The sequence below is a fragment of the Podarcis liolepis genome (genome assembly GCF_965112155.1).
Source record: "Podarcis liolepis genome assembly, chromosome: 17".
In the NCBI taxonomy this organism is placed as follows: Eukaryota; Metazoa; Chordata; class Lepidosauria; order Squamata; family Lacertidae; genus Podarcis; species Podarcis liolepis.
Window position 1 is genome coordinate 6,594,095 of NC_139571.1, and position 23,556 is coordinate 6,617,650.

General features: G+C 49.0%; 2 protein-coding genes across 2 annotated transcripts in view; both read right to left on the minus strand.

The window, feature by feature from the left end:
- LOC310696936 (uncharacterized protein) overlaps positions 1-23,556 on the minus strand; it is a 37,232-nt gene that overhangs the window by 8,287 nt on the left and 5,389 nt on the right. Inside the window, exon 2 of the mRNA XM_083483135.1 lies at positions 19,490-20,482. Coding sequence (XP_083339261.1) covers positions 19,870-20,482 — 613 coding nt within the window. The 3' untranslated portion in view covers positions 19,490-19,869. The remainder of the gene's footprint in view (positions 1-19,489; positions 20,483-23,556) is intronic.
- ZGLP1 (zinc finger GATA like protein 1) lies at positions 1,887-14,433 on the minus strand. Its single transcript, XM_083483201.1, has 6 exons — positions 14,412-14,433; positions 11,992-12,507; positions 5,967-6,061; positions 4,861-4,954; positions 3,020-3,151; positions 1,887-2,887 (listed from the first exon to the last, which is right to left on the minus strand). Exons 2-6 carry the CDS (start codon positions 12,486-12,488, stop codon positions 2,857-2,859), a joined length of 849 nt encoding a protein of 282 aa, XP_083339327.1. The 5' UTR covers positions 12,489-12,507; positions 14,412-14,433; the 3' UTR covers positions 1,887-2,856.

Consider the following 23,556-nt stretch of genomic DNA (forward strand, 5'->3'; position numbering starts at 1 on the left):
AGTTGCCAATCCTCTTTAGTTGGGACCTTGCTCACTTTCCATTTGGGGGCTAATAAAACATGATCTGTAGTTGTTGCACACATAATCTTTTTTCAACACCTGGGAATTTCAGTATGGATTATCCCCAACAAAAAGGACTCTGGTTTTTGTGGGATAGTAGTTTTGAACATTTTTTTCCAATTCATCATAAATCATTTCCCAATACACATCAACAGTGTGATGCACCCTTTTAAATGTGTTTGGGGGAGCAATTATTGGTTTGTTTTTCTCCTTGTTTTTATTATCTATTGTGTGTGGTTTTTATCTTGTATTTTTATGTTGCAAACCGCCCTTAGGTCTACAGATGAAGGGAAGTACACAAATTAATAAATAAGAACAAGAACGACAACAATAATGTGAGTGGTGGAACTTGAAAAAACAAGCGAAGGAAGAACAGTCTGTAAAGTGTGAACATGGCAAGGGGGAAAGGGGGGGAGAAGGTATTATAATGCCAGCAGATCTAAGGAATATCCAAATACCCTTGAGCCTGATTATAGTAGGTGTACAGCAGAGTGAAGAAAACAGCCGCAGGTCAAAGTGAGGTGGAAGAAAGGATCTCTGAATAAAACCCCAAAAAGCAGTAACAATAAAGGTGTAGAAGAAAAACAAGTAAAACAGATAGTGATGGCAGCAAAGAAGGGAGCCACAGAGGAAATTCCCAGGAAACTTTGAATGAAAGAGGCAGGAGATAAGGACAAACTGGATTGAACAGAGAATGATTTTTAAAACTTATATACATGAAGAGCAGATAGGCTGCTTACCGACAAAACAATTAAGAAATAACACTCAAAATGTATTGAATATTATCAAACTCTTAGAAAAGAAAATGAAAAATAGGATATCTTAATATTTCTAGATATTGAAAAAGCATTTGACAATGCCTCTTGGGCATTTATGAAGAGAACTATGGAAATTATGCACTTTGGGATAGCATTTATCAAAGGGTTGGAAGCTATATATATGAATCAATGGGCAAAAATATTAATCCATGCCTCAGATGTGGCACTGAAGACCTTAAAAGGCTTTTGGTACAGTGGTACCTCGGGTTACAGACGCTTCAGGTTATAGACTCCACTAACCCAGAAATAGTACTTAAGGTTAAGAACTTTGCTTCAGGATGAGAACAGAAATCGCACGGCGGCAGCAGTGGGAGGCCCCATTAGCTAAAGTGGTACCTCAGGTTAAGAACAGTTTCAGGTTAAGAACAGACCTCCGGAACGAATTAAGTTCTTAACCCGAGATACCACTGTATTGGGTAACTTGTACATACCCACCAAGTTAGTCTTGTCTGTGGCAGCTTGGTTTCTTATGTCTGCTATGACAACCATGGTTCTCTGTCAAACTGCATCAGGCCAATATGCATTTGGCAGGACACATACTGGATCTGGCTTTCTGTACTGGGGTAGGGAGGTGGAAAGAGAAGGGAATTAATGATGGCTCTGTTGTCAGAGGCAGCTTGTTATCCAATTCAGTTGGACCTTTAGGGCACTTGCGGGGGTGGGGAGGAGTAGCATGGATCAGTTTCAGGGGTTTGCCCCGTAAGGCTTGTTGGGTCCAGATCGTTTCCCAAGGTCTCTTGTGGAATTTTCTACCGTTTTACTAGAGGCCAAGGTCTCTGCCTAGAAAACAGCTAGCCACCATCAAAATCCTAAGCACATCATGAGCTTCTGTTTTGTAGGTTTCCTCTGCTGTCATAATAAGGACTACAAAGTAGTACAGTAATTGCCTAACCACACCTAAATTCAATTGTGTATTTCTCAGACTACTTTTCCTGCTTCCCTTCCCCTCAAAGCCTTATTCCAAGTTTGACTGAAAAATTAGGAATTAAAAGAATTTCCTACACTTAGTTACAATAAATAATATTTATTGCAGAAGCTTATAACCAGCAAAATAACCATCAAGATGCTCAGTAATCTTGAACAAAACCTTGACTTGGGATAGTAAGCAAAATATTACAGGAAAATCAGAGTAATTGCTTTCAATTTCACAACATGTTTTATTTTCATTTTCTTTTGGCTGTGCTATGTAAGGGAGAATACAGAAAACAAATACTTCAAATATAAACACTATTTACAAAAATAAATACCACTTTGAAAAGTGCCCCATGGCACAATCCAGGTTGGACACACTTTCTGAGACACATTCAGCAATGCTGTATGTTGTACTAACAAAGGATATTCATCAGCATCCCCAACAAATATTTGAATCAAGTATATAAATATTTTGTATCATAAATATTATGTATTTACACTTGCCATATTTAGTGCAATAGAAAATCATCAGGAATTCATGAAGGAGCTTTATTTCATGTCTTTTAAACAAACTCCCTCCCCCACCACAACTGCTCAATGACTGCTGTTCCCAAAGTTTGTAGTTTGTGGAAATGTTTCTTTGTACTTTCCAGTCCATCACTACAAAGAACTATTAACAAGGAGGCAGCAATCCAAAGTGCTAAAAGGTTGGGTGGGAATCACTGCCTGAAAGCAATTTCAATGTGTCCATCCTCAATGGGAACGTTGCATTCTGTTCCAGCATGTAGCCCCAATTGCTTATGGAAGTTAATGGAAACAAATACTTTTTTCCTTGCAAAAAACATCCCCTTCTTTCCTGCCTCCTCCCACACACTGCAAACAAACACCCAACATGCGACACATAGCACTGACTTCAAAAACAAAAGCAGCGTACAAACAAAAGACAAAGACAAACAAAGAAGAGCCCTTCATCCACTGAACCTCCTAATGACCAATCTACCAGGCTGTTCAGCCAGACCCTTCCGACAAGTCAGCCAGATTTCCCAAGAGCTGTTTTGATATCCAGCTAACTGCAAACCCTTAGAAAGCTTCCACATCTAGAAATGGAAAGAAAAGAGAGCCCTTAGGTTGGCAGCGGCTGTGTTTTCTTCCTGCCGGTGAAGGGCTGGTGTGTTTTAGAAGCTGTTTCTCCCCCCCCCCCGCCTGCCCCTTAACCACCCCCCCTTTACCTTTTCCGAGATTTCTCCTGGGCAGCAACTAAATGCAGCCTGCGTCCACAACTGGAACAATGAGAAAAGGGATTCCCACCATGCTTTGGAATATTCCAGCACTGAAAACACCGGATTCTGTACTTTTTGTACCTGAAGGTCAAAAACAGAGTTGATTAAGTCATGTGGCAGGTCATTCCATTCATTTAGGTCTGACTGTAGTAACCTTCTCCCCCCCCCCCCCAGCGCAACTTAATCTCCCAGTTAATCCCAAATAGCATGAAAGCGGAGATGCATCATCTTTCAGAGGGGTGTCAGGTGAAACATCAGGCTTAGGATCCCAGATGCCAGGATATAGGAATGAAAGGTGATGGTGGCATATGATAAGGGTCAATCAGCATAGTGTTGGGGCTTCACTGAGCGTGGCGGACAGACTGCAATGGCCTCAAGTGCTGTGGCCTGTTATATACTGTAAAGGTAAAGGGACCCCAGATCCAGTCACGGATGACTCTGGGGTTGTGCGCTCATCTTGCTCTATAGGCCAAGGGAGCCAGTGTTTGTCCGCAGACAGCTTCCGGGTCATGTGGCCAGCATGACTAAGCTGCTTCTGGCGAACCAGAGCAGCGCACAGAAACACCATTTACCTTCCCGCCTGGAACGGTACCTATTTATCTACTTGCACTTGACGTGCTTTCGAACTGCTAGGTGGGCAGGAGCTGGGACCGAACAACGGGAGCTCACCCCGTCGCGGGGATTCGAACTGCCGACCTTTGTTTGCCGACCTTTGTTTGTTTGTTAAGGTTTGACGACCTTAATTTGTTACAGCTTGTTTCTGTACAGTGGTAACTGTTAGACCCTTTTAGATGAATAAGCCTTGAACAAACAGGTTACGTTGTTTTATTTCAGGATGCTCTTGCACAATACATACTGTTCTAATGTGTTACTCTTCAATGCATAAAATTTTGACCATTGTAGCTTTTAAAAATTTGTGGTGAAAAGTTGGGTATAACTTTACTCTTTTTGTTAAAAAAAAAAAGCTCAGATAAATGCTTTCATATTGCCCTGCAGTTCAGATCATCGCTTTTGTCTCATCATCGCTTTTTTTGAGGGGGGGTGCCTATATAGTGAAAAATCAAAAATAAATGGAGAGAAGAATGGCAGAGTTCATTAGACATCATACACAGGTAAGTATCTTAGCCTATTGAAATATTAAAATAATACTAGCAGATGCCACAAATGAGGGGAAGAATAAGAAAGAGTATCTAGGAGTAATATCACTGGGGATAAGCTGTAAGGGTAGATATTGTCCTCAACTCCTTCATTCCACAATCACACAGCACCCAATACTCTAAGAACTTATGCTCATGTTGGTTTCTGGCTTATGTGATTTAGCATGTCATTTGAATGCATGTTAACACTTGCTGTGTCTTCTCCAGCCCATCTTTCAACTAATGAATTGCTTCAGACTTCCAGTATTTAGCGATGCAAATTCTAGCTGTCGCTAGGAGCAGTGGCGTAGCGTGGGTTGTCAGCACCCGGGGCAAGGCAAGTAATTTGCGCCCCCTAACCCGTGGATTTGCGCCCCCCTAACCCCCAGATGTTGCGCCCGGTGCGGCCGCCCCCCCCTGCACCCCCCATGCTACGCCACTGGCTAGGAGAGCTGCAATCGCTTCTAAATCTGTTGATCTCACCACAGGCTTCAGATAACAGAGAAGAGCCTTTTCAGGCTACATGGCAAGTTGTACTCAGTGCTGTTGTGTATTATCTTTTAAACTTTTTGCACTGCCAGAAGATATGCTGGGCATACCTTTTAAGGAAACCAACAAGAAATACGCCACGCTATTTCAGCAGTCATAAGGTACCTAATGCCACAAGCATTGCAGAGGGGGGTCCCATCTTCAGCATCTCTCCATAGTGGTGTTTTCCTGGTCTTGCAAGAAGCACAGCACTTATCCCCTCAAAGACAAAGGGCAACTGGGTCAAATAGCAGTTTATAAGCCACAACCCTGGGTGGTATTTAATGGATTAATACAAATCTTATTATAAACAATACTTAATGTTTATTGCATGTTCAAAGTACCTCCCTCATGCGTATTAATTTCAAACAGCCTGGCATACCTTATTTGGAATATTACTTCATCAAAAGATTCCAGAACAGCATTTCAAAATGTGAATAAAAGTTACTCTGATCAGCTGAGTAGTGATCAGACAGAGAGGTCAGAAGAAGAAGAAAGAAATTTGGATTTGATATCCCGCTTTATCACTACCCTAAGGAGTCTCAAAGCAGCTAACAGTCTCCTTTTCCCTTCCTCCCCCACAACAAACACTCTGTGAGGTGAGTGAGGCTGAGAGACTTCAGAGAAGTGTGACTGGCCCAAGGTCACCCAGCAGCTGTGTGTGGAGGAGCGGGGAAGCGAACCCAGTTCACCAGATTACGAGTCTATCGCTCTTAACAACACCACCACACTGGCTCTGATGATACAACAGCCCAGCTTCCCTTGCCTTTCCCACAGTAAGCCCTTAAAGTCTTTCGGAAAGTTGCACATGGCTACACTTAGTTCAGCACAACCCACCGTTAAGGCATACTGAGTATTTAGGGAGGTAACCCCCCTTTCACGCTTGTGGGTGCAGAAACCACTAATGGCGTGAAACGACTCTGGGATGGATGGTTTTCTAAAAAAATAATTTCATACATTGAAATAGGGGAGGCATCAATTTACTTCCTCTCTTTCTCTCCCCCTCCCTTGTTTCTGTTTTTTAAAAAAACTAGCCTTACCAATAGGTGAAACAACAACGTTCATTGGTTTGCTACAGAAAAACCACATGCTTGGCAAGTGGAACAAGACCCTCCCCACTCTGTACTTCTCCTGGAGAAAAAATTATCACCACAAGCTTTTCTTTTGTCCTTAGTATCCCAAATATTGCCAGCTGATACTACAAGTATTTATTGCCTAAATTATTGACATACTGTGGGTAGAGGGACATCCTTCTTCCTCCTTGGAACTGCCAGCTCTGCATTCTTCTCTTGCTAAAGGGGTTCGGCTTCTTTTCCCAAGTTTTCCACTGAACACAGATTAGATGTATAGCATTTTAGATCTGCTTCGGAAATCTGATTTCTAAACTAATTGACTTAGTTTTGCACTCTGCAGTGATTCCTGAGACTCAAGAGAACCAACAACCTTTTTCCTCATCTCACGTGTCTTCAGTCATTCCAGAACAGGCCACCTTATTCCCATTTTGATGATTGGGGAACTGAGGCTGAGAGGTGAGTCATGCGTTCAAGGACACCTAAGCATCATTCTAAATAATCTATTGCTGAGTGAGGGATTTGAAACCTGTGACATCTCCTAGAATCATCATTTGCCACTTAATCCACTTCCATTACAGACAGAAGCAAAATAAGCGAGGGTTACTAGACTTATACCATACAACACATGCTTAAAAAGAAAACATTAATGAACGTGAAAGCCTGTGGAGTAGTAAAATCAGTCCCAGGTATTTAAAGCCTGTTGTACATATAGGCAGCTTCCAGAGTTATATGTAACTCATCCCTGAAATGGAGCTACAATTATATTTACCTTCCCTGACTGAAAATATTTCAGAGTTAAGGCCCCTCTGCCCCATACATTTAAAGCACTATTACACCACTTTAAATACCGTAATCATGGCATATGTATACTGTATATTACATTTGCGCTTCAACTTTCCTCCAAGAAGCTCGAGGTGGTGTACGTACATGCATTTCCCCCCCTCATTTTATCTTCACAACAACCCTGTGAGGTAATCCAGGTCCTAGCCCAAGACTCAAACCATTACACCACACTGCCTCTTTTCTCCCAAAAGAATCCAGAAAATTGTAAAGGATGCTGAGAGTTATTGGAGTACCCCTATTCATAGAATCATATATTGTGGACTTGGAAGGAACCCCAAGGGTCATCTAGACCAATGCCCTGTACTGAAGTAATGTCAATTAAAGCATCCATGACAGATGGCCATCCAACCAGTGCTCAAAAACCTCCAAGAAAGGAGAGTCCATCCATTCCACTGTCAAACAGCTCATACCATCAGAAAGTTCTTCCTGATGTTTAGTCCTTCCATTGAATCCAATAGTTCAGGTCCCAAAGCAAAAAAACAAACTTACTCCATCTTTCATGTGACAGACACCCCTTCAGCTGTTTGAAGATGGCTCCCTCAACTGTTCCTCATAAGGCTTAGTTTCCAGACCCTTGATCATCTTGGTTGCCCTCATCTGCACATGTTCCAGCCTGTCAATATCCTCCTTAAATTGAGGTGCCCAGAACTTGGCACAATATTCCAGGTGTGGTCTGACCAAGGCAGAATAGAGTGGTACTATTAGTTCCTTTGATTGGGAAACTAGACTTCTGTTGATGCAGAATAGCATGAGCTTTTTTTGCTGCTGCATCACACTGTTGGCTCACGTCCAGTTTGTGGTCTACAAAGACCCCTAGATCCTTTTCACATGTACTACTAGCAAGCCAGGTGTCCCTCAGCTTATATTTGTGCAGCTGGTTCTTCCTGCCTAAGTGCAGAACCTGACATTTGTCCCTGTTGAATTTCATTTTTTTAGTTTGGGCCCAGTTCTCCAATCTGTTAGAATCACATTGAAGCCTGATTCTGTATTCTGTGGCATTAGTTACCTTTCCCATAGAATCACAGAATCATAGTGTTAGAAGGGACCCCAAGAGTAATTTAGTCCTACCTCCTGTAATGGACAAATCTCAACTAAAGCATTCATTACAGATGTTTAAAACCTCCAATGAAGGAGTCTAGTCCACTGTCAAACAGCTCTTACTGTCAGAAAGTTCTTTCTGATGTTGATTTGGAATCTCCTTTCTCCATCTTCCATGTGACAGTCCTTAAGATAGTTGAAGATGAGTATCAGATCTCAGTCCCTTGATCATCTTGACTGCCCTCCTCTACACACGTTTCAGCTTGTCAATATCCTTCTTAAATTGTGGTGCCCAGAATTGGACACAGTATTCCAGGTGGGGTCTGACCAAGGCAGAATGGAGTTGGACTATTACTTCTCTTGATCTAAACACTATACTTCTGTTGATGCAGCCTAGAATGGCATTATCTTTTTTTGCTGCTGCATCACACTGTTGACTCATACTAAGCTTTTGATCCACTGAGACCCCTAGATCCCTTTCACACTTGGTAAAACAGGTGTCCCCCATCTTATATTTGTGCAGCTGGTTCTTCCTTCCTAAGTGTAGAACCTTACATTTGTTCTAACTAAAATTAATTTTGTTAGTTTTGGCCCAGTTCTCCAATCTGTTAATGTCATTTTGAATCCCCACTCTGTTTGCAAATTGGATGAGCATCCCCTCAATTCCTTCATCCAAGTTTTTTATAAAGATGTTGCACCCAGGACAGAACCCTGTGGCACCCCACTTGTCCCTTTTTCTAGGATGACGAGGAACCATTAATGAGTACTCTTTGGGCTCAGTCAGTCAACCAGCTACAAATCCTCCTAACAGTAACCTCATTCAGCCCACATTCTGTCAGCTTCTCTGCAAGAGTATCGTGGGGGACTTTGTGAAAAGCCTTATTGAAATCAAGATACACTACTCCCACAACATTTCCCCTGATCCATCCAGCTTGTAATTATATATATATATATATATATATATATATATATATATATGCAGGTTTTGGTGTCTTCGGGTGTCTTCCCGTGTAAGAGTTGGGGTGTCTAGGCGACGTTTCGACGAGGTCTCACTCGTCATCTTCAGGCTGGTGCTTTCGGCTTCTTGTTACTGGAACAGAGCAGGATCTCAGTGTTTGAGTTCCTATAAATACTGTTGAGGGGGTGTGGTGTATAGCCTCCAACGTTCTGGGCAGAGAGGAAGTTCCCAGGTTAGTGTGCCTTTTCTTCTTTTGTTCCTTAATTACTTGAGGGATATCTTGAGTGATTTCTTGAGTGATATTCTGAGTACCACTTAGGTGGGTCATTAAGTGTGGATTAGTTGCTAAAGCTTTCGTGTCTTGACCTCTTGAGCTTGTGAAGAGTTTTTCTGAGAAGATGGCTGTACTGCACTTAGTTGTGCTCTGGCTTGGCTTCGTGTATAGGGGCGAGCTGTGGTTTTGTGCCCTGTGCCAGCCAGATCTGTGTAGGGATTGCAGGGGGGTGCAGCATCCGGAGGTGCCACTATGGTTTGGCTACTGGATGGTGTCTGTAATTTATCTGTGGAGAGGGTCTGGGTTTGGGTCTGGTGTGGTTGATTGGTGATGGCGTTCTGTGTGCCTCTGGTTCTGGTGTCGGTTTTTGTGGGGAGGGCTAATTTCCAGATGTCTGGCAGGCGGGACGTGTCGTCACGCTTGTTCATGTTGTGAGGGTGTTTCTCTATCTCGATGGCTTCCATGATTATTCTCTTGTGGTGATGTTCCATGTTAAAGAGAATATCACTCAAGAAATCACTCAAGATATCCCTCAAGTAATTAAGGAACAAAAGAAGAAAAGTCACACTAACCTGGGAACTTCCTCTCTGCCCAGAACGTTGGAGGCTATACACCACACCCCCTCAACAGTATTTATAGGAACTCAAACACTGAGATCCTGCTCTGTTCCAGTAACAAGAAGCCGAAAGCACCAGCCTGAAGATGACGAGTGAGACCTCGTCGAAACGTCGCCTAGACACCCCAACTCTTACACGGGAAGACACCCGAAGACACCAAAACCTGCATATATATATATATATATATATATATATATATATATATATATATATACACACATACACACACACACACATATACACACACACACACATTCTTAAGGAAATCAGCCCTGGAATCAGTCACTGGAAGGACAGATCCTGAAGCTGAGGCTCCAATACTTTGGCCATCTCATGAGAAGAGAAGACTCCCTGGAAAAGACCCTGATGTTGGGAAAGATGGAGGGCACAAGGAGAAGGGGACGACAGAGGACGAGATGGTTGGATAGTGTCTTCGAAGCTACAAACATGAGTCTGACCAAACTGCGGGAGGCAGTGGAAGACAGAAGTACCTGGCGTGCTCTGGTCCAGGGGGTCACGAAGAGTCGGACACAACTAAACGACTAAACAACAACAACAACTATACACACACACACACACACACACACATATATATATATACACACACATACATACACACCAGACTTGTCTGGCATGATTTGTTTTTGAGAAACCCATGCTGGGTCTTAGTAATCACAGCATCATTTTCTAAGTCCTCACAGACTAACTGCTGAATTATTTTTCTAGGACCTTTTCCGGTATTGATGTCAAGAACACCGGTCGGTTGTTACCTGGGTCTTCTTTTCTCCCCTTTTTGAAGGTGGGGACAACATTTGCCCGCCTCCAGTCTGCAGGGACCTCACCTGTTCTCCAAGAATTCTCAAAGATTATAGACAGAGGCTCTGAGATTACACCTGCAAGCTCCTTTAGTACCCTTGGGTGCATCTCATCAGTCCCTGGAGATCTGAATTCATTTAAAGTAGCTAGGGGTTCGCTTACCACCTCTTTTCCTATACTGGGCTGCAGCTCACTCCTTGCATCATTCTGTTATCACCAGATTGGGATATTCCACTCACAGAGCTACAGTTCCCTGGGCAGAGGGATTGATTATTAAACCGCTCTGGAAATTGTAGTTCTGTGAGGAGAAGGGAGGAGAACAACTCTCAGCACCCTTAACAAATTACAGTTCCCAAGATTCCTTGTGGGAAAGCAATGGCTGTTTAAAATGGTATAATAGTGTGTTAAATGAACATGTCAAAATTACATCACAGGTGTGGCTGAAAATACAGCAGCATTAATCACCCTTCCAGCATGTTGAATAGAATTTGTTTTATCCAGTGTTCTAAGAAAGAGGCAATATATTTTTACTCAGGAAGACATAAGTTGTTAGCTGAAATTGTCTCCTCTGAACTTTTATTCTCAGGATGTTAAGGGGCAAAACACCTCTTCCTTCCATGCTATGCTTTCAATCCAATTTGGCCAATCCCTGCCATGCTGTTTTTTGTTTAAAAAAGACTTCTAAATACATTTAAGTCCTTTGTAAAACTACATCATGCTAGCACTAATAACAAGTCAACATATCCTGTGCCAAGAAGATTCACCTTGGTTGTTAACTGAGCGGGAAATCTGCCCTTGCCATTCAGAAATCCAACCAATAAATACAAAAGTGCTGTTATACTAGGTGCTTTTTAATTTAACAAAAATCCATTTTCGACTCCAGTGTTGTTCATACTGAGAGAAGACTGGAGTTCATTGATTTCATTAGATCTCTTCTTGAGTATGAATGCGGTTGGAGGTCACTCATTAACTTCAAACATATTTAAAAAGGTAAAAGGACCCCTGACCATTAGGTCCGGTCGTGACCGACTCTGGGGTTGTGGCGCTCATCTCGCTTTATTGGCTGAAGGAGCCGGTGTACAGCTTCTGGGTCATGTGGCCAGCATGACTAAGCCACTTCTGGCGATCCAGAGCAGCACACAGAAACACTGTTTACCTTCCCACTGGAGCGGTACCTATTTATCTACTTGCACTTTGACGTGCTTTTGAACTGCTAGGTTGGCAGGAGCAGGGACCAAAGAACAGGAGCTCACCCCGTTGTGGGGATTTGAACTGCCAACCTTCTGATCGGCAAGTCCTAGGCTCTGTGGTTTAACCCACCGCGCCACCCACGTCCCTCAAACATATTAGGCTGCCTGTGTTTAGGTCTGGCTATCCTGCAAGTACTCCCCCATCAGGCGAAGCGTTAGGCCCCCTCCTTACCACAAGACGTCTGCCTGTCTTCCCATTGAATGGCCTGGGAACTGCCATAGAAGCAGACTACAGGAGGTACATCTATGCCCTCTTGGGGATCTAAGGGACAGTTAAAGACGAGGCGGAAAAAGCAAAGCATCCCATGAAACATCTCATGCCGGCTTTGCTTTTGCATCCAAACAGAAGAGAAACGCAACCTGCTCTTTCCCAGGGTGGCGGCTGTACCTGCTGTATCGCGGGCGAATGAGGAGCCGACAACCCCCGGAGCTCTTTCGGCAGAAGCTCAGCTGCATCCGAAACGTGACCCCCTGGAAGGCGGCGTCCCTGGCCTCGCAGCTCCGCTGGGGTCTGGGCTGCTTGCGGGAGACTCGCCTCCCGGCCCGCGGCGACTCGGCCGCAGGGAAGGCGTCCGTCCCGCGCTGCGCCTCCGCGCCCACTGCGCGCCGGCGCCGGGCGGGGAGCCCTTTGGCGGGGGCGCCGGGGATTCTTTCCCGGGCAGCCGCGCCGGGCTCTGCGCGCTCGCCCCGATCCGCGGGCTTGGCGCCGAGGCTGGCGCAGTGCAGGCTGATGAGGCTCAGGGCATCCAAGGGCTGGAGAGCGGCGCCTGGAGACGCCGGCCTGTCCGGCTTTCTGCCGCTGGGCTCCGGCGGGGAGAGCAGCTGGGCGGTCTCCTGCAGGAAGCTGAGCGCGCTGGGGTCCGAGAGCTGGAGGCAGCAGGCCATGGCGCCGAGGGGCTCGCACCTGCGGAGGAGGGAGAAGCAGAGGGCAGCGCGTCAGCCGGGAAGATGTTTAATTCCATAAGGTGAAGATCGAAGGATGTTAATGTTTAAGTTAAATTTCATAAGAACTTGGATTTGGAAAACCGTTCAAAGGACATGCAATGAAATTCAACCAAGGGGAAGCGAGGAAGTCACTTAACAAAGTTAATAAGTGTGATTTTTAATAAGGCTATGATTTATGTTTGTCTTCTGTGTCTGTTTGTTTATAATATTGTGAAAACTAATTTTAAAAAAAATTTTGGGGGGAAGAGCCGCCCGGCGTCCGAGCGAGCCACTTTCGAGCTTGGCGATCGCGTCCCCCCCTCCCCGAACTCTTTGAAAGGCAAGATCGTGAGCACATGTCGACATCCACGCGGGTCGTGTTCCCACGGGGCGGCTCTGGGTGGGTTGCGGCCACGAGGGAACGAACCCAGAGAAAAGCCCCCCTCCGCTCTGCCCTCAACCCCCCAGGACAGGACGGAAGGGCTAGTGGCCAAAACCAAGCGCAGCTTTTTCGAGAGCTGCAGCAACAGCAAAGCCTCCGATTAACTCGCAGCAGTGTCCTTCTCGCAAGTTCGCACAGTTAACACCCGGGACTCTTTAACGGTTCCCAATGATAGCCAGTAGATGGAACCCGAGGGCTGTTGCGGCGAGCAGAAAAGCCAAAAGCAGCCCGCGGGCGCCCCAGGTCAGCGCGGCATCCTTCGGGACCGGGTCGGCCAGCCCCGTTAGGGGCGCGGACACACTTTCAGAGCGAGAGCGGATCCTTCCCTGCGACCTGTCAGATACTTCTAGATCCCCTTGGCCAGATCCCCACACACCACCTGCCTTTGCGCGCCCTGGGCTTGTGGAAGCAGGGACTTAACACTAACTCCGAACAAAAAAATTCCTTCCAGTAGCACCTTAAAGACCAACTAAGTTAGTTCTTGGTATGAGGTTTTGTGTGCATGCACACTTCTTCAGATACACACGAAAGCTCATACCAAGAAACTAACTTAGTTGGTCTTTAAGGTGCTACTGGAAGGAATTTTTTTATTTTGACTATGGCAGACCAACACGGCTACCTATTTTTTATTTTGACTATGGCAGACCAACACGGCTAACTCCGAACAGTTGCTTTTAAGTTCAGGAATTCCTTGTAATGAGCACCTTCCTGAAACCAAGGAGCTTCCCCAAGTTATCCCGACCCTGAGGCGGGCGGGCGGGCGTGGCATAAGGAGAGAGAACCCACGGATTGATTTTCGTTACTCCTGAGGTACAGAAGTGAAGGTCTTAAAAAAGCCGAGCCCGGAGCTGCCCGCTTCCAAGACTGGCTGAAGGGGCGGGACGAGGAGCGACTCTGTGTTTGTTATGTGCAAATGCCTTTAGACACCGATGAGGTCCATAAATTACCATGTATTCAACCCAAAAAACAGCGACAATTTGTGGTTGACAAAGGAGAGCTGGACATATCAAGGGTCCCATTGCCTTCAGTAGCTGAGGGCCTCGTCAAACCTCAATCCGGCCCTGCACTAGTGGCAGGACTAGACGACCCTTGACGGCCCAGGATCACTTCAGCAGAAGGCGGGCGTGAGAGGGAAGGGGAACTCGACTCTGAGGAGGATCCCTCGAGTCATTTGGGCGGCTGAGTTGGGAGCACAACCACCTGGAGCGAACCCACAGCGCCGGTTTTCCCCTCAGGCGGAAGGGACTCGTCCTTTCAGTGGCAGCTGTTCGCTCGCGCTCCTTTCCCACGGGTTTTGAGGCGAGGCGAGACCGCGCCCTGGGGGGCTGGCCCCTGGGAAAGACCCAGGCGGAGGCCCACGGCGCCCTGCCCTGCCCCGCCCAGCTGGGGCGACCCTCCGCCGCTCCTCGCGGGGCTGCGCCAAGGACCGGCGCCTGTCTCACCAGCCCTGCCGAGGCGACGCCTCTCCCCCCCGACTGAGCTCCCCGGAGCCGCCCTCCTGCTGCCTCTCCCCTCAGGCGCCCCTCCCACGCCCGAGCCCTCGGCCAATGGCGGCGGCCCGGGCGGAGGCTCGCGCCGCTTGGCGGGCTGGCGATCCGGGGCAGCGCGCGCGCGCGCGAAGGAGCAGCCCGAGCAGCGCGGCGCCTTTTCCGGCTGGGAGCAGAGTTCGGGTCGGATCCACTAGGAGCAGACGCCGGCGCGTGGAGCTGCGCCGAAGGCCGGATCCAATGCTTGCTGACTTGGAAGCCGGTCCCCTGAGCGCGCGGCTACTTGGGAGTAAGCATCGGCACGCCCAGGTGGGGGCTTGCTTTCGAGGAAGCGCGAGAAGAATCGGTCTCGCAGGCCGATCCTAAGCAGTTTTTAGTCTTCCCATAAAGGGGATTTATTCCCTAGCAGCATGGGCGTTGCCAGGATTTATTTTAGGGAGGCAACTTTATGTTGGTTGGTAGAACCGAGTTATCTGCGACAACCGGTCAGTTAATTAATAAATTTTATTTATTCACTTGACTCTGGGGGTGCAACTGTTCCCCTGCACCCCTATGACTTCGCCCATGCAAGACATACGCATAGATCAGCCCGCACAGTCCGATCTTATGGACATTGACTCGAAAGTAAACCCTGCGGAGTTTAGCGTCCGCAGGCTGCAGCCCTCGCTTGTTCTCCATGGGCTCCTAAAGTTAAATTGGATTCTCCTGCCTGCCGTCAGGGACCGGTGCCCTGGAGCCGATCTAGAAGAAGGGAACGCTTCGGATCCTCCCTCCTTTAGGGGCAACTGATCTGGATTCGCCCCGTTCTCACGAGCAGGTGTCAAGAGGAGCTAACCTGGATCCTCTGGGAGCGGCGGCTTCTGGCTCAGCGCCCGCCGGATTGGGCCCTCCGGGGCTGCTGCTTGCCTCGGATTCCAGCCAGGGCGGGCTGAGCAGATCCTGCAGGACGGAGAATTCCGGGAGCTGCCCTTCCACGAAAAGCTCGCCCTCCATACTTAGCGGGTCCAGACGGAGCGGGGGAAGCGCAGCTCTCCCGAGCCCATCAGATATTGCTTGCAGTGGGCCGGGGAGGGCGTTTAATTGGATACAGCTGAAAGCCCAGGTCGCCGGCAGCCATAAGAGGAAGGGGGCGGACCATTAGGAAGACTACAAAAGGGCCCGGGTCGCGGGATAAGGTGTGTGGAGAGAGGTTGGAGGCAGGATTAGCATCCCTGAAAAAGAAGGAGTCCCGTTTAGAGTGCCAAATGATGTGTCCCTCCCATGGCATGGTAGGAGGGATGCCGTCAAGGAGATGCTCAGTGCAGTGTTTCCCAACCTTTTTTGGGCAAAGGCACACTTGTTTCATGAAAAAAATCTCGCGGCACACCACCATTAGAAAATGTTTAAAAAATTAACTCTGTGCCTATATTGACTATATATAAAGTAACTCTCTTTAATAGGAATCAAATAAACACAAAGAAAGTATTTTATAATTACTTTATTATGAAATAGTAAGTTGCAGAATTTATTCAGCACGCAGAAAATGGCCTTTTGGGGGGTGAATGTGGATGAAGCAGGAAGAGAACTTAAAAAAAAGGCATGCATGAAATCTAGCCCCAAACACACACACACACACTTTCCCCAAAGTGGTTAATGACGCAGGATATTTCCACATGCTTCTAAAATGCACATTAAATAAAACGAGAGAGAGAAGTGCATGCATTCACCTGCCAGCCTCGGAGCTGTGGAATGCAGCGACATGAAGCAATCTGTGTCCTTCCAGGCGCCAGCTCAGACCTGCCGTGCTGTTTCGTTCCCCCGGCGTCGCTGCCTTCATCCAGCCGAATGCCTCTCCTGCCCAAGGGACGTGTCAGCAGCCACCCGGCGTGGGGTAGAGGCAGGACGGCCCCACTTCCTGCTGCCCACAAGGCTTTGGGGTGAGAAACGCGGAGGGGCAGGAGAGTGGAGGTTGCCTTAATTGGAAAAAGCAGGGAGGTAGGCTGGTGTGCCGTGGGAGGGAGGCGGGCGAGTCGGGCGGCGAGCGAGCTCCCTCCCACATCCCATCGCCGCTCGCTTCGGCCGGCCTACTGGGCTGTCGCAGGCGGAAGGCCTGCGCATGCGCGAGGTTTTCGCGCCTTCCTCCAGTAGGCCGGCCGAAGCGAGCGGCGATGGGATGTGGGAGGGAGCTCGCTCGCCGCCCCACGTGTGCTCGCCGCTGCCGCCCCGCCTCTCGCCGCCCGACTCGCCCGCCTCCCTCCCACGGCACACCAATCAACGTCTCGCGGCACACTAGTGTGCCGCAGAACACCGGTTGGGAAACACTGGCTCAGTGCCCCACTTAGCAGAAAGAGCAGCAGGGTCTCTGTCCGCCAGCAATGAAACAGGGCTAGCTTACCACATTTTGGTGTAAAGCACATTGCACCTGAATTGTTGTTGATGTTCAGTCATTTAGTCGTGTCCGACTCTTCGTGACCCCCTGGACCAGAGCACACCAGGCACTCCTGTCTTCCACTGCCTCCTGCAGTTTGGTCAAACTCATGTTCACAGCTTCGAGAACACTGTCCAACCATCTCATCCTCTGTCATCCCCTTCTCCTTGTGCCCTTCATCTTTCCCAACACCAGGGTCTTTTCCAGGGTCTTTCTCATGAGGTGGCCAAAGTATTGGAGCCTCAGCTTCAGGATCTGTCCTTCCAGTGAGCACTCAGGGCTGATTTACTTCAGAATGGAGAGGTTTGATCTTCTTGCAGTCCATGGGACTCTCAAGAGCCTCCTCCAGCACCATAATTCAAAAGCATCAATTCTTCAGCGATCAGCCTTCTTTATGGTCCAGCTCTCACTTCCATACATTGCACCTGAATAGCAAACCCCAAAGGTTAAAATTACCTTAATGTCTTCTTTTACAGAGAGGGAAACTGAGGCAGCAGAGGCATTAACTGAGGGTCCTCAGTGTTTGTGATTGAGCAAGAAATCCTTTTAGAAGAATGAGGTAATGTAGTGGAAGGGTGACTCCATCCATTAGGTAGGGCTATTAGTAGCCATACCTAAACAGAGCCTCCATGTTCAACTGCAGTGTATCTACTGGGGGCATCACCTGCATATGGCTTTCCAGAGACAGTATTGGAAACATATGTTGGATCTGGTTCAGCAAAACTCTCTCAAAAGCTAGAAAATTGAACCAAGGCCTTTCTGGTTCTGTTTTCTAGCCAGCAACCTTCTTTCTCTGCACAGCCCCAAGGATTATCTAGGCCAACCTCCTGCAATGTATGAATCTCACCTAAAGCATCTGTGATGGATGGCTAACCAGCCTCTGCCTAAAAGTCTCCCAGGAAGGAGGGTCCACAAGCCTCTGAGGGAGACTGTTCCACTGTCAAACAGCTCTTACTGTCATAAAGTTTTTCCATATGTTTAGTTGGAATCTCCCTTCTTGTAACTTGAAGCTGTTGATCCAGAGCAAGATAAAAGAAGCTTGCTTTATCTTCTTCAAATAGCTAAAGATCTATCATATCTCCTCTGTCTCCTCTTTTCTTCATAAGACTTGGTTTCCAGACCCTTGATCATCTTGATTGCCCTCTTCTACAAATGTTCCAGCTTGTCAATGTCCTTCTTAAATTGTGGTGCCCAGAACTGGACACAGTATTCCAGGTGGGGTCCAGCCAAGGCACAACAGAGCAGTGCTATTACCTGCCTTGATCAGGATGCTAGACGTCTGTTGATGCAGCCAAGAATAGCACTTGCTCTTCTTTTTGCCTCTGCATCACACTGTTGACGTTCATCTTGTGGTCTTCTAAGACCCCCAGATCCTTTTCACATGTACTATTAGCAAGCCAGGTTTCCTGCTTGGCAGGGGGTTGGACTCGATGGCCCTTGTGGTCTCTTCCAACTCTATGATTCTATGATTCAGGTGCCCCCACCTTATATCTGTACAGCTGTTTTTTCCTGCCTAAATGAAAAACCTAATGTTTGTCCTAGCTGAAATTCTTTTTGTTGTCCTAGCTGAAATTCTTTTTGTTAGTTCTCCAATCTGTTAAGGTCTTCTTGAATCCCGATTCTGTCTTCAGTGGTATTAGCTACCCATCCCTGTTTGGTGTCATCTGCAAATTGAATGAACAACCTCTCAATTCCTTCACGCAAGTTGTTTATCATATTTCTAAATAACAGCGGGCCCAGGACAAAACCTGAAATCGAGATACACTATGTCCAAGCATTCTTCTGATCCACCAAGCTTGTAATTGTCAAAAAAGAAATGAGACTTGTCTGGCATGACTTGTTTTTGAGAAACCTATGCTGGGTCTTAGTAATCACAGCATCCTTTTCTAAGTACTTGCAGACCAACTGTTGTAGGAACTTCCTGGTTGGTAGGTGTGGTCTAGTTTACAGACATGGGTAGATCTTAGACTAGTGGGATCTATGTTCTTCAAACTTGAGGTCCACCAACCAGAGCTAGATGCAAAATTCTGGCAGGGGTGGCAACTTGAATAAAATACTGGGGGGGGGGCGCTCAGGTGAACCCTGCCCCACTTAATCGATCACATGACATGGTACGTGCATGCACACCATTTGAATGGCAATGCCCCTCAACTTCAAATATTTCAGGGGCGGGGCAAAGCCCCTAGGAGTTGGCTTCTATGAATGCTGGATTGAGGGAAGAGGCAATTATCTACCTGCCTCACATGAGTCATACACAGGACTTGCCTGCGTGTATAAGTTTCATTTCATTTCATGCATACATGCATTCCCTGCCAAGGAGCTCAATGTGTTCCACGGTCCCAAGTTTATCCTACCAACATACCTGTAAGGTTAGGTTCGGATGAGAGAGAGCAGCTACACCAAGATTTCCCAGTTGAATTTACTGGCTGAGATCTGAGCAGGTTTTCACTACACCACCCTGTTACAAATCTACATCTGAATTACTACAGATCAAATATTCCAACAGCCTAACTTAGGGCAATATTTTTGTTGTTGTTGCTGTTGTTGTTAAATACCATATTCAAAGTTGAATGCTGTGCTACAAATCACCCAGCAATCTACCCTTCATTCCAATCTACCAGTGTACCTGTTAAGTCGTGGGTTGACATAGCAGCCGGCACAGCGATTTCTTCAAGTAGCTCTTTATTATGGTAAGCTGGAATAGAACTAACTGCGAACAGCTCAGCCGGCCTGTATTTATAGGCAGCCGGCTGTCAACATTGTAACCACAACAGCCCAGAGTTCCCGCCTAAAATAACTGACGCGGACCTGAGTGAAAACTATCTACAGACCTGAGTGAAAACTATATACAGTATCCCCCTGTTGGCCCAGGGTGAAACTACACTACATAACACCCCTCCCCACCGAGATAAGGCGTTAGTTACAATCGTAATGGTTTCCTTATATACAGCACTACGCGTAATGGTTCAATTAAGCACAAAAGCGTATCGGTTACATTTCCCATACTTAGACCAACAGTGATACCTGTCCAACAACATAGTCCTTTAAATAAGTTGGGCGCTTGGAAACTCTGCCAGACCGCCGGGGACTGGTAGCCAAGTCCGGAGGGCCACACAGTTCTCGCTGAGGCTGTGGTGCGACCCTAGGTGGCGTTGGAACCAACTCCCCTGGATCCGCTGCTGTGGGTGGAGCCTCCGCAAGTGGAGTGGTCTGAGTCTGTTCTGAAACGGCTTGGTTCGGCTCCACGCTGGCAGTTTGCGAGGGAGGTGTAGGTGGGGCCTCGCCATCTGTACGTGTCTCTTCTGGAGCCGCAAGCGCAGTTGGGGGCACCTCGGTAGTGTCCAAGTCCCCAACCCTGCGCCTAAGCTGGTCTATGTGCCGTCGCCACAAGCGTCCGTCTTCGAGTGCCACCTGGTACGAGCGAGGTCCAGTGACTCCCACTACTGTGGCTGGCACCCAAGGGATGTCCCCCACATAGTTCCGGGCAAAGACCTGGTTTCCTGGGACAAATGACCGTGGTGCGTTGGCACAGCCTGGGGGTTCAGCCACGGCAAAGTCTGGGTGTAGCCGGTCGAGCGGTGACCTGAGGCGGCGGCCCATAAGCAGTTCAGCAGGACTCCTCCCTGTGGCCGCATGAGGGGTGATGTGTTGCACGAACAAGTATTCGGCGACCCGCTCATGCCAGTCTCCCCGGTCCAGGCGCGCCAGTGCCTCTTTTGTCGAGCGCACCATTCTTTCCGCTTGCCCGTTGCTGGATGGATGAAAGGGTGCCGTTAGGGCATGGCAGATGCCCAGTCCCACAAGATACCGCTCAAACGTGCCTGACGTGAACTGCGGTCCGTTGTCAGAGACAAGGACATCAGGACACCCATGCGTTGCAAACAGGCCTCGCAGCACCCGGATGACAGCTTCGGTAGTGGTGGAGGGCATCAGGGCGACCTCCAGCCATTTGGAATAGGCGTCCACCACTACCATAAAGGTCCGGCCGTGAAAGGGGCCAGCCAGATCGATGTGCACCCTCGACCAGGGTGTCTTTGGTGTCTCCCAGGTGTGTCCCTTAGCTGCCGGTGGTGCAGGCCTTGACTCCTGGCACGCTTGACAGGCGGACACCCAGGCAGTGATGGCATCGTCCATATTAGGCCACCAGACGTAACACCGAGCCAATGCCTTCATTTTGACAATTCCCGGGTGGCCAACGTGCAGAGCCTCCAGGACGCGCTGACGGAGTCCCTGGGGAATCACGACGCGGTCTCCCCACAGCAGGCAGCCGCGATGAGCTGAGAGTTCATGTTGTCTGGTTGCGAAGGGCTGGAACTCCGATGCAAAAGGCCCTTGTGGCCACCCCCTCCACACCCAGTTGAGCACCCGGCTGATGGTGCGATCCTGGGCAGATGCGGAGGCCACAGTGGCAGCCGATACAGGCGCTGCCGGAAGATCCTCAATCAGAAGGAGCGATGAAGCTGGAGCCGGGTCTTCCACAAATGCTGGAAGAGGGCAACGGCTGAGGGCGTTGGCATGGCCCATCGATTTCCCCGGGCGATGGATGAGCCGGTAGTGGTAGGCAGCCAGGAAAACAGTCCATCGCAGCATGCGTGGTGAGAGGACTGGTGGAGTTGGACGATCACCGGCGAGGAGGCCCAGGAGTGGCTTGTGGTCAGTGATGAGGTCAAAAGTCCTGCCATAGAGGTATTCATGGAACCTCTTCACTCCAGCCACAAGTGCCAATGCCTCCTTGTCGAGCTGGCTGTAATTCCGTTCCGTCGGAGATAGTGTCCTGGAAAAGTAGGCGAGCGGTGCTTCTCTTCCATCTGGAAAACGGTGACTAAGGACAGCACCGATGCCAAAAGGTGAGGCGTCGCAGGCAAGGACCAGCGGCCTGGATTCACTGTACTGTACCAGCACACTGTCTGAAGAAAGGAGAGCCTTGACCGCGTTGAAGGCCGCCGTCTCCCGATGACCCCAGGCCCAAGGCGTCTTAGTGCTAAGAAGTCGGTGAAGAGGCTCAGCCACTGTGGCTTTGTGGGGCAGGAACATGTTATAAAAGTTCAGCAGCCCCAGGAATGCCTGCAACTCCGTTTTGTTCTTTGGGGTGGGGGCCTGCTGGATAGCGCGGATCTTGGATGTGGTTGGATGAAGACCGGAGGCATCGATAAGATAGCCCAGGAACTCTACCTGTGGAACGGCGATCTGGCACTTGTCCCTCTTTACCTTGAGCCCGGCCTCCTGGAACCTGGTCAGCACGGCACGGAGGCGCTCGAACAGCTGCTGGTGTGAGTCTGCAGACACCAAGACGTCATCAAAATATGGTACCACGCCCGGAAGCCCTTGCAGGAGACGCTCCATAAGGCTTTGGAAGATGCCAGGAGCCACACTCACTGTGATGGCCTGGGATTCCGATTTGGAGGATGAAACAGAGGAATCCCAGCCTGCACAGGAGTCCCCGCCTCCAGGGCCGGCTGAACTGGGGCAAGGCCTAGAGGCTGAAGAGCCTGCACCTGTGGCAGTGCAGCAGGAGCTGGGCCCAGGTGAAGTCCTCCTGGCCCCAGAGGGGCCTGATGACTCAATGGCCACAGGTGAGCCTCCTCCAGGGCCCAGTAACCCTTCGGCCTCTCCTGATCTGCAGAGGCTTAGGGCAGAGAGGCGAAGGGAACTAGTTGCCCCCAGGAGGAGTGCTCGCCTTAAGGCCAGAGTAGGCGGGGCTCCTGGGGGTCGGGACCGCCCCTGACCTTAGAAGAGGATAAAAGCCCACTCATCCCGGCCCCAGGTTGCGGGAGCAACGTCGTTGTTGGCTTCGGACCTTCCTGTGTTCCTGATCCCTGCTCGGCCTCCTGTTCCTGACTATCCGGTACTCCTGTTCCCTGCTCGGCTTCCTGTTCCTGACTATCCGGTACTCCTGTTCCCTGCTCGGCCTCCTGTTCCCGACCATCCGGTGTTCCTGTTCCCTGCACAGCCTCCTGTTCCAGCGTTCCTGTTCCTCGCCCGGCTCTCTGCCTCGGACCTTGCCCCTCTTCGTGTGGACTCTGCTACACCCAAGGTACCTTACCCCCGGGACCAGCACAGTTTGCTCCCGCCCCACCCGCACTCCCCCATCGTAGGGGTGCGTTCGGGAAGAGCCAGAGGCCATGGAGGACCAGGCGGCTGCACTGGTGACTTTGGCCCAGGAGAACCAGGCCTTAACTCACACCGTGCAGCAGCTCAGTGACGCGGTCGTGGCACTCCAGCAACGCTTAGAAGCCCTACCGGCTCCTGGGGCCGACGCCCCGACTCCTGGCAAGTACCCAGTGGCTTTGCCTGAGAAATTTGATGGAGCCCCGGCCAGCTTTCCTATGTTCCTGGCCCAGGCCAAGCTATATATTCAGGGGCGAGCCCGGAACTTTCCTGACGACCGCACCAAGGTGCACTTTTTGATTAGTTTGTTAAAGGACCAGGCGGCCAAGTGGGCGTTGCCGCTACTCAGACAAGACTCCACCTTGCTGGCAGACTATACGGGGTTTTGCAATCGTTTGGAGGCCGCGTTCGGCAACCCCCAGAAAGGGAGTCAAGCCAACCGGGCGATTCGGCGGTTGAGACAGGGCAAGTCCACGGTGGCCGCATACACCACAGAATTCCGGCTGCTGGCACAGGACTTGACCTGGAACGACTCGGCTCTCCGGGACCAGTATCTCGAGGGGCTTTCAGATGAGATACTGGACC

Bases quoted from the DNA above. Each gene is read 5' to 3' on its own strand.
- ZGLP1 (XM_083483201.1), bottom strand. From the start codon at position 12,488: ATGGCCTGCTGCCTCCAGCTCTCGGACCCCAGCGCGCTCAGCTTCCTG. The intron at 3,152-4,860 runs GTACCTTATGAC...TTTGACCTTCAG, and splicing joins TGCAATGCTTGTGGCATTAG to GTACAAAAAGTACAGAATCC. The intron at 2,888-3,019 runs GTAAAGGGGGGG...TTCCATTTCTAG, and splicing joins CAGGAGAAATCTCGGAAAAG to ATGTGGAAGCTTTCTAAGGG.